The 10,088-nt window shown below is 41.8% G+C and overlaps 1 protein-coding gene across 1 annotated transcript; it reads left to right on the top strand.

Annotated features, from left to right (window-relative positions):
- The first annotated feature begins 2,568 nt into the window (after positions 1-2,568).
- Positions 2,569-3,516, top strand: LOC109565614 (olfactory receptor 1L8-like). The gene has a single exon (XM_019969521.2). The coding sequence runs from the start codon at positions 2,569-2,571 to the stop codon at positions 3,514-3,516; it is 948 nt and encodes a 315-aa protein (XP_019825080.2).
- Positions 3,517-10,088: the final 6,572 nt, after the last annotated feature.

Raw genomic sequence — 10,088 nt, 5'->3', positions numbered from 1 at the left:
TGGTTGTGAAGATCATTTTTGTACAGTTCTTCTGTGTATTCTTGCCACCTCTTCTTAATATCTTCTGCTTCTGTTAGGTCCATTCCATTTCTGTCCTTTATCGAGCCCATCTTTGCATGAAATGTTCCCTTGGTATCTCTAATTTTCTTGAAGAGATCTCTAGTCTTTCCCATTCTGTTGTTTTCCTCTATTTCTTTGCATTGATCTGTGAAGAAGACTTTCTTATCTCTTCTTGCTATTCTTTGGAACTCTGCATTCAGATGCTTATATCTTTCCTTTTCTCCTTTGCTTTTCTCTTCTCTTCTTTTCACAACTATTTGTAAGGCCTCCCCAGACAGCCATTTTGCTTTTTTGAATTTCTTTCCAAGTCTCTTACATCTTTTGAATATGCAGGTGAGTTCTTTACCACTATTGCCACCTGTGAAGTGAAGTCGCTCAGTCATGTCCGACTCTTTGCAACCCCATGGACTGTACCCTACCAGGTTCCTCCCTCCATGGGATTCTCCAGGCAAGAGTACTGGAATGGGTTGCCATTTCCTTCTCCAGGGGATCTTCCTGACCCAGGGGTCAAACCCGGGTCTCCCACATTCCAGGCAGATGCTTTAACCTCTGAGCCACCTGGGAAGCCCTAAATAAACACTAATATTAACCTAATCCCACACATAAAAAAAATCTAATCCACGTGCCTCCACAGACACTGGGAAATACACACCATTGTTCTCCCATTGAATCCTTTGAAAACTGCAACCTCCCCTTATTGATCTATAATCTGAATGGATCTAGACTACACTTGGATCCACATCTGAATCCCCCAAAATTAAAATATTCACCCAGATAAATGTGTTTCTACCCTTGATAACCCATAGTTGGGGAAACTGAAGCAAGACCCTAAGATGTCATAGTGAGGTTCAGAAGCTCTGAGATTAGTCTCAGCGTCTAAACAGGAAGCCTCAGCGGTCCCCTGTCCCCTTGGAGTCAGCAGTGCTGGCTGTGATTTCCATTCTGCTTTCTCTACCTGCTCTCTACTCCCTCTCCAGGGACACATTCCCCTAAGAGATCATCACACCTCAACTCCCTCAGCCTAACAAGTGCCCCAGAGGCAAGTAGAGCAGGCTTCAGACTCATGAGAAGCTGGCTGGGCTTCCTCAATCAGGAGCGCCCTCCCACTTGAGTCAGAGCATCTCTGCCTTCTGAGATCTGGAGCTGGGAGAGCAGCAGTGAGCCCAGGTGTTGAGGTCAGGGAAGGGAAACGTGTTATCCTTTTGGAGAAGCAGATCAACTCCTCCTCCATCCCTGCTTCTCTCCTTGTCACTCAGCCCAGAAGCTCATGGGAGACACACGAGGAAGCTGAGCTTTGTGTGAGAAGCAGACGTGACCTGATGAACAGGTGTGGTGCAGATCAACTTCTGGAGGGGCTGGGAAGGAAGAAAAGCATCTGGACATGGAGGTGAGCTTCAACGCTGGCCACTCACTTGGCTACTTCAACCCAATTTGGCATCTTATTCTTTTCCTCTCCTATACTTTCAAATATCTCATGGATTTGAGACATTATAAGGTCCAAGTAAAAGTTCCATGTGGCACTTGGTTTTAAGTCCTTCCAGTTTGACTTCAAGGTCCTCTATTTCATTTATTTTGAAGGAAAACCCCATCAGTAAAAGGAAAAGGAAAAAAAGACTATTCTATTCTCAGCCTGATTAACACACCTTGTGCTTTTAGAATATTCTTCCTGATTCTCAGCTCCAAAACCTTTATCCTTTCTTCTAGTCACCAGCATGGGTGTTCCTCACATCTACAACCTGCAGCATCTGATCCAACTAATTCACCAAATTCCCACTAACATTTGTATTCCTCATTTCCCAGATCGCACAGTCTGAGGACGATAGCATCCCATGAGCAAATGAGAATGAAGTTCTCATTCTGTGCCCAGACAAGAGGAAAAACACAGTTGAACTGCATTCAGCATTTCTCTTAGATTTCCCTGTTGGTTGTTTTGACAAGCCCTTATTTGTTTCTCATACATATAAAGTTAAAGTCTAGTTATAACAACTGAATTTGATGAAGAATGATGGTTCTGTGACTTCCCTGTCAAAAATATTTCCATCCCAACTTCCCAGTCACCTTCATCTGTTATACTGCTCTATTTTTTTAAATAAATCTCTCCCCACCTGATATCATATTATATATTCTACTTGTTAATGACCAAAACTGCAACATGAACTACAGAAGGACAAAGATTTCTTGCTTTATTACTATGTTTCCAGAGGGGAAACAGTGCTTTTCCCAGAAAAGAAACTAAGGAACTTGAATCAGAGAGGTTCACCTGTGATGATTTTTAAAGGAGAACTCTTCTTTTGTCCCTCCAGCTTGCAACATAAGGCACTTATGATGCCCATGGATTTGGGAAGGGAGGACCACATCAAGGACCAGGAGATTGGCAAGCTTTCCCTGCACAGCTCTTAATGCTGACCAAATAGAGGAAACAAAGACTTGCTGGGTATCATGACTTGGGCTATGGGATCAGAGCATAATAAATAACAAAATGTCTTGGGTATAACTAGACCCAAATCAATGGAAAGACTCAACCAAACCAGCAGTGTCACTGAGTTCATCCTCCTGGGACTGTCCTCCCGGCCTGAGGACCAGAAGCCACTCTTTATTCTCTTCCTCATCATATACCTGGTCACCATAACAGGGAACCTGCTCATCATCCTGGCCATCCACTCTCACCCCCAACTGCACACCCCCATGTATTTCTTCCTGAGTGTCCTGTCTTTCACTGACATTTGGTATACAACAACCATTGTCCCCAAGATGCTAGTCGACTTCCTGTTGGAGAAGAAGACCATCTCCTATGCTGGATGTTTGACCCAGATGTATTTTATATATGCCTTGGGCAACATTGACAGCTGTCTTCTTGTAGCCATGGCCTATGACCGCTATGTGGCCATCTGTGATCCCTTCCACTATGTCACCATCATGAGCCACCAACGCTGTGTCCTGATGGTGGCCTTCTCCTGCTCATTGCCTCATTTCCACTCACTCCTACACATACTTCTGTTGAATCAGCTCACCTTCTGTGACTCCAATATTATCCATCATTTTCTCTGTGACCTCAGCCCTCTGATAAAATTGTCTTGCTCCCCTACATTTGTCAATGAAATTGTGTTGATGACAGAAGCATCTGCTTTTCTGGTGACCCCCTTTCTATGCATTGTTTTCTCTTATATACGAATCCTCGTTGTGGTTCTTAAAATTCCCTCAGCTGCAGGAAAACGCAAAGCCTTCTCCACATGTGGTTTGCACCTCACTGTGGTAACACTCTTTTATGGAAGCATCTTCTATGTCTATTTACAGCCTGTGTCCACCTACACTGTTAGGGACCACATGGCAACAATTGTTCACACGATTTTATCTTCCATGCTCAATCCTTTTATCTACAGCCTAAGAAACAAAGACCTGAAACAGGGTCTGAGGAAGCTGGTGGGCAGGAGGGGTCTCCAGGCAGCAACCTCTTGATGAACACACATGCGGAATCTGCTCCACTGGAATCTGGTTTCTGTGGTTCTTGGGAAACAATCAAGCTGCTGGGGGTTAGCATTTTCAACCCATGGGAGACAAGGCTCTTGTGGATACTTAACATCCATTGATGATGGTTCATCAATTGGTTCTGCCTCTGGCTACAATCATGATACTCTTAGAGTGGATGGCCAGTGGATGACCACTCCTCTCTCATAGAACACTCCTCTCTCATATGAAGATTCATCACTTTCCTGTCTTCCAAATGTTGCTTTAAATTAAGCCTTTTCCCACAGGTATTTCCTGAACAGATTTCTCTTTTGTTGAGAATTATCCTCAAAAATCTTTCACATTTCTGTATATTGCTAAAAATAATTACTTAATTTATAGCTGTTGAATGTCCTTGAAAATGTTTGAAAGAGGAAAGAATGAATAGACAGAAGGAAGAAGAGGAGAAGGTGTACCTTTCGGCTAATTTCCACAATCTGAAAATTTTTATAGTTCCTTATTTGTCTTTTTAAAAATTTTTTTCTTGCTTAAAAATTGTTTTCATTATTATTCTTTTCTTATCTACCCTTCCTTTATTATGTTGTTATGGCTTTATTTCTTTTCAAATCCTTCTTATTTTTTTCAGTTCAATTCAGTTCAGTCACTCAGTTATGTCCTTTGCGACCCCGTGGACTGCAGTACGCCAGGCTTCCCCATCCATCACCAACTCCTGGAGCTTGCTCAAACTCATTTCCTTTGAGTCAGTGATGCCCTCCAACCATCTCATCGTCTGTCATCCCATTCTCCTCCCACCTTCAATCTTTCCCAGCATCAGCGTCTTTTCCAATGAGTTTTTTTCCAATTTTTTTTTAACCAAACAATAAAAAATGTTAATGGACAGAAAGAACAAATGCAACAATGATAATGTGAAAATTATGCATTCCACAGTGGGGATTTTGGAAACTTTGTTCCCTCCATCTATCCATAAAGCTGTGTGTATAAAAATATGTGATTTAATATTTTATTCTAGAAATTCTCACTCTTAAAAGTCTGACTTATAAAAATATTATCATAAATGTATATACAATATTGAGGCTTTTTTTAATGAGTCTCAGTTTAAGAGATAAAAACTGGCAAAAACCTAAAATCCTAATAACAGGAAACAGAATAATTATGATCAATTACATAGAATGTAACCATATGCAACAAATTGAAAGAATCAAACAGATCTCTATTACTTCTTTAAAAATAAATTAAGTAAAAAAATAAAGCTATAGAACAAACTGTAAAAGCATTATTCCATTATGCTTTAAAAAATTATATGAACATGGGACTTCCACGGCAGTCCAGTGGTTGGGACTCCATGATTCCACTGCAGGTGGCTTGGGTTTAATCCCTGGTTGGGGAAAGAAGATCCTACGTGCTGCAGAGAATAGGCAAAAAGTAATAACTATTATATGAATATGTATGTGTGTATAGTCACTGCAGTAAGAATGGAAGAGCGGAGGGAGACAGAGAGAGAGAGAATTTCCACTTCTTGATTCACATTGGTAATGTCTGAATTTTTTCAAATAAATATTTGTAGCTTGTGGAATTTAAGACTACTAATCAATCAGATGACCAATGCAATGGTGAAAGACATTCTTTGCAAGATTCAGCTGAAGGGAAACTTTCTAGGTGTTGCAATTAGAAAAACATCATTGTTTGGCTCTTAGACTTGAATGATCATTTGATAGGATACAGCATTCTCAGTACCAAAACTATTGAAACTTTGAGGACATATCTCACTGTTGTACTGCCATCAGGTGTTTTTGGTGAGAAGCAAGAGGCCATTCTAATGTGTCCTTCATGATCTTCTCACCTAAGCACAGTCTACACCCTATATCCAATGTGACCATGTTGCCTCTACTTAGACCTTATGAGTGCAGACCTTGATTTCACTTATTTACTCAAAGCCTAGGCAAAGAATCTCGGTTATTGTCCATGGAAACAGACAAACCAATTCTAAAATTTGAACAGAACTTTGCCAACAAAGGTCCATCTAGTCAAGGCTATGGTTTTTCCAGTAGTCATGTATGGATGTGAGAGTTGGACTGTGAAGAAAGCTGAGCACAGAAGAATTGATGCTTTTGAACTGTGGTGTTGGAGAAGACTCTTGAGAGTCCCTTGGACTGCAAGGAGATCCAACCAGTCCATCCTAAAGGAGATCAGTCCTGGGTGTTCATTGGAAGGACTGATGTTGAAGCTGAAACGCCAATGCTTTGGCCACCTAATGCAAAGAGCTGACTTATTTGAAAAGACCCTAATGCTGGGAAAGATTGAGGGCAGGAGGAGAAGGGGACGAGAGAGGATGAGATGGTTGGATGGACATGGGTTTGGGTGGACTCTGGGAGTTGGTGATGGACAGGGAGGCCTGGCGTGCTGCGGTTCATGGGATCGCAAAGAGTCGGACACGAACGGAGCAACTGAACTGAACTGAACTGAAAATGACCTTGAACACTCAAGGCAATCTTGAAAAAAATCACAGACTTAGAGGACACACATTACCAAACCAACTACAAAGTTAAAGTGATTTGTATGCATATTTTTATAAGACCCTATAAATAGATCAGTGTAACAGAATAGAGAATATCAGGGCTTCACTGATAGCTCAGTTGGTAAGAATCCGCCTGCAATGCAAGAGACCCCGGTTTGATTCCTGAGTTGGGAAGATCCGCTGGAGAAGGGATAGGCTACTCACTGGAGTATTCTTTCGCTTTCCTTGTGTCTCAGCTGGTAAAGAATCTGCCTGCAATGCGGCAGACCTGGGTTCGATCCCTGGGTTGGGAAGATCCCCTGGAGAAGGGAAAGGCTACCCACTCCGGTGTTCTGGTCTGGAGAATTCCATGGATTGTAGAGTCCATGGGGTCACAGAGAGTCAGACACGACTGAGCGGCTCACTATACTATAACAAAATAGAGAACTCAGAAATAAATCTTTATTTACACAATCATTTCATTGTTGGCAGAGTGCCAGTGCCATTTAATGTGGAGAAGAGGAGGCGTAGAGTAACTGGATGTGCAGGCAGGAAACAGTTAAACCTGGACCCCTTACTCTATACCACACACAAAAATTAATTCAGATGGGCTCGTAGACCTAAATGCAAGGAATAAAATTATAAAATTTCTTGAAGAAAAGAGAAAACTATATTTTTAAAATATTTGTGATCTTTAGATGAGTGGAGAGTTCTTGGTCAAGAAACAAAAAGGACTAACCACACCAAAAAATTATTAAATTGGATTTATTATTTAAAATTTTTTTATCAAAAGACACCTTAAGAAAATGAAAAAGGAAAAAATATTCACAACTCACGTACCTGACTAGAGACATACCAGAATATACAGAGAACTCACGTGAATCATAAGTAGACACATACTCAGTTTGTTCAGATGGCCACAAACGTGAACAGTCATTTTACGATAAAAGATATTCCAATGGCTGATACCATATATGAAAAGACATGCTGCTAAATGCCTCTAGAGGGCAGTATAGCTGAGCCATTGATGCCAAACAAACTCAATCAGGTTTGACAGATACTAATTGGGAAAAACGGGAGGACTATGAGTGCTGAAAGAGATCACATAATGGGAAATAAATAGCAGGAAAGGTAGTTTCATAAGAAACTATCTCACAGAAAGACAGTAATATTCTCATACATGGTACTGAGTCAGGGCCAAAACAAGATGCTCCGGGATTTATTCTCTACTGAAAAGAATTGGACCTAGGTCACATTACAACAATTTCCTGAGACCTTATGTATACAATTTGGAGAGAAGACATTAATGACTTCCTTGATGACCTGCTTTGTTGTTGTCGTTTAGTTGCTCAGTTGTGTCGGACTCTTTTTGACCTCAGGGACTGTAGTCCCCAGACTCCTCTGTCCATGGGACTTCCCAGGCAAGAATACTGGAATGGGTTGCCATTTCCATTTCCAAGGAGTCATCCTGACTGACCCAGGGATCAAACATTATATTTCTGTAATCAGAATAAGTGAAGTTGCTCAGTCGTGTCTGACTTTTTGCAACCCTATGAACAGTAGCCTACCAGGCTTCTTTGTCCATGGGATGTTCCAGGCAAGAATACTGGAGTGGGTTGCCATTCCCTTCTCCAGGAAATCTTCCCGACCCAGGGATCAAACCCGGGTTTCCCGTATTGCAGGCAGACACTTTACCCTCTGAGCCACCAGGGAAACACTGGTTAAAGCAGATACCTGAGTGCAAATTAGACACGTTGCCATCTTCTGCAAATTGAATATTCTCTTTTAACTGTCCCAGATATGATTGTGGATGGAAGACTATGCTGGCAAAAATTCAAGGATCACAGTGATGTCTAAGAGTGGAAAGTTGACATGACAGAGTTGTCACACATCAATTATTTCACTCTGGAACTTCAAAAAAAAAAAAAAACAATTTGGGGGAAGGCTTTGAGTTATTTGAACTAAATCACATTTAAGTGAAGATGCTCACCTGACAATCTCCTTAGGAACTCAACACCATTTTGGTGCATGTGTGTGTGTGTGTGTGCATGCTAAGTCACTTCAGTCGTGTCTGACTCTTTGCAACCCCATGGACTGTAGCCCTCCAGGCTCCTCTGTCCATGGGATTCTCCAGTCAAGAGTACTGGAATGGGTGGCCATGCCCTTCTCCACGGATCTTCCCAACCCAGAGATTGAACCTGTGTCTCTTACAGCTGCCTGTATCAGTAAGCAGGTTCTTTACCACTAGTGCCACCTGGGAAGCCCTTTAGTGTGTGTAGTGTACTTGAATTAGTTTCATGCCATGAATACTATGGCAACAATATTTGTGATCATATAACATCGGCCCAGAGAACGAAGAGGGACTTAGGAAGTTGGGAACTTGGTTAAGTGTGTTGACTTAAGTAGAAACACTTTGGGGACTCACCATTATAGTCTGTTGGTCACTAGAGGGAGTCCTCTCCAGAAAACTGGCTAACTTGGCAGTTGGCTCAGAAATATGATAAAGCAATATTTAAATACACCATGCATTTGCTAAACTGAATCTGTATCTTGCTTGTTCATAACCGTGGGAAAGAACACATACCCTCAGGCAAGAAGGAACAACTGCCGTTTGATAGCAATAGCATCTGATATATTTAAACAGTAGTGGTTAGCTGTGCTACAGGCTTAGGCAAGAAGAGGTTTACTTGTGGGAATACTATGAACAGGATAAACCAAGGCAAGATTTTACTGGTAAACCTGACATTTGCTGAATCTCCATCAGAGCCGCAGTGTTAAAAAGTGTAATTGGCTCTTTATGATACAATTGGTAGAGTTTGAACAGGTTATAGATCAACTTTGGGATATCCTTATGAGGGACAGATGGGCAGTGCTCCAAAATGATACCTAGACCCTGAGTGAATATAAAACTTGTTCTTTGGTGGATGAAATATAAGTATGCCTAAAGACCAGATGCAACCTAGAGTTTACTGAGCCATGACTTTTAGAAATTATACCAGTTATGAGAAATAAAAGATATATGAGCAAACATTATTTTTCTAGGAAAGTTTAAAACATTGGCCTTGTTATAGCAACCAATGTATATTATATGTATGTGCAAATGATTTATTCTCTCTGCCACAGCTACACAGCATAGTCAAGAATTTTAGACTAAGTTATAAAAATAAATGAAAATGGAAGAAACATAGGTATGAAATGGTTGCAGAGAGGCGGCCAAGGTGGCAGAGAAGGCAAACCCTGAACGCACCTTCTCCCATGGACATACTAAAATTACAACTACTTATAGAGCAAATGGACTTCCCAGGTAGCACAGCGGTAAATAATCCTACTACAAATGCAGGAGATGCAAGAGTCATGGGCTCGATTCCTGGGACTGAGAAAAACCTGGAGGAGGAACCGGCAACCCATTCAAGTATTCTTGCCTGGGAAATCCCATGGACAGAGGAGCCTGGCATACTATACAGTCCATGGGGTTGCAAAGAATTGAACACAATTTAGCAATTGAGCCCACAGAGCAAATATCTATGAGAATGACCTGAAGATTAGCAGAAAAGATTTATCACAACTAAAGACATAAAGGAGGAACCACAATGAGACAGGTAGAAAGGGTGGAGATGCAGTGCAGTTAGGACCCATACAGCCAGGTCGTGTATGGGTGCATGCTAAGTCGCTTCACTTGTGTCCAACTCTGTGCAACCCTATGGACTGTAGCCCTCCAGGCTCCTCTGTCCATGGGATTCTCCAGGCAATAATATGGGGGTAGATTACCAAGCCCTCCTCCAGGGGATCTTCCAGACCCAGGGATCGAACTGGCATCCTTTATGTCTCCTGCTTTGGCAGATGTGTTCTTTACCACTAGTGCCACCCATGTCAGCAATCTGCAAATTAGAGGAATACCACAGTTGCTGAGATCATCCCCCAAGAGCAAGGTGTCTGCGCTTCACAGCAGGCTGCCCAGCAGGAGGTCCTGCACTAGGAGGATGGGCTCCTAGAAGATGCAGCTTTGAAAACCAGCAGGACTACATTTAAAAGAGCTAGACTGCTATTAATACTAAAAAGAGAGATTCTA

The sequence above is a fragment of the Bos indicus genome, chromosome 11 (assembly GCF_029378745.1).
Source record: "Bos indicus isolate NIAB-ARS_2022 breed Sahiwal x Tharparkar chromosome 11, NIAB-ARS_B.indTharparkar_mat_pri_1.0, whole genome shotgun sequence".
Taxonomy (NCBI): Eukaryota; Metazoa; Chordata; class Mammalia; order Artiodactyla; family Bovidae; genus Bos; species Bos indicus.
This window is presented reverse-complemented; position numbering and strand designations above follow the sequence as displayed.

Coding starts and splice junctions, on each gene's coding strand:
- LOC109565614 (XM_019969521.2), top strand. CDS start 2,569: ATGGAAAGACTCAACCAAACCAGCAGTGTCACTGAGTTCATCCTCCTG.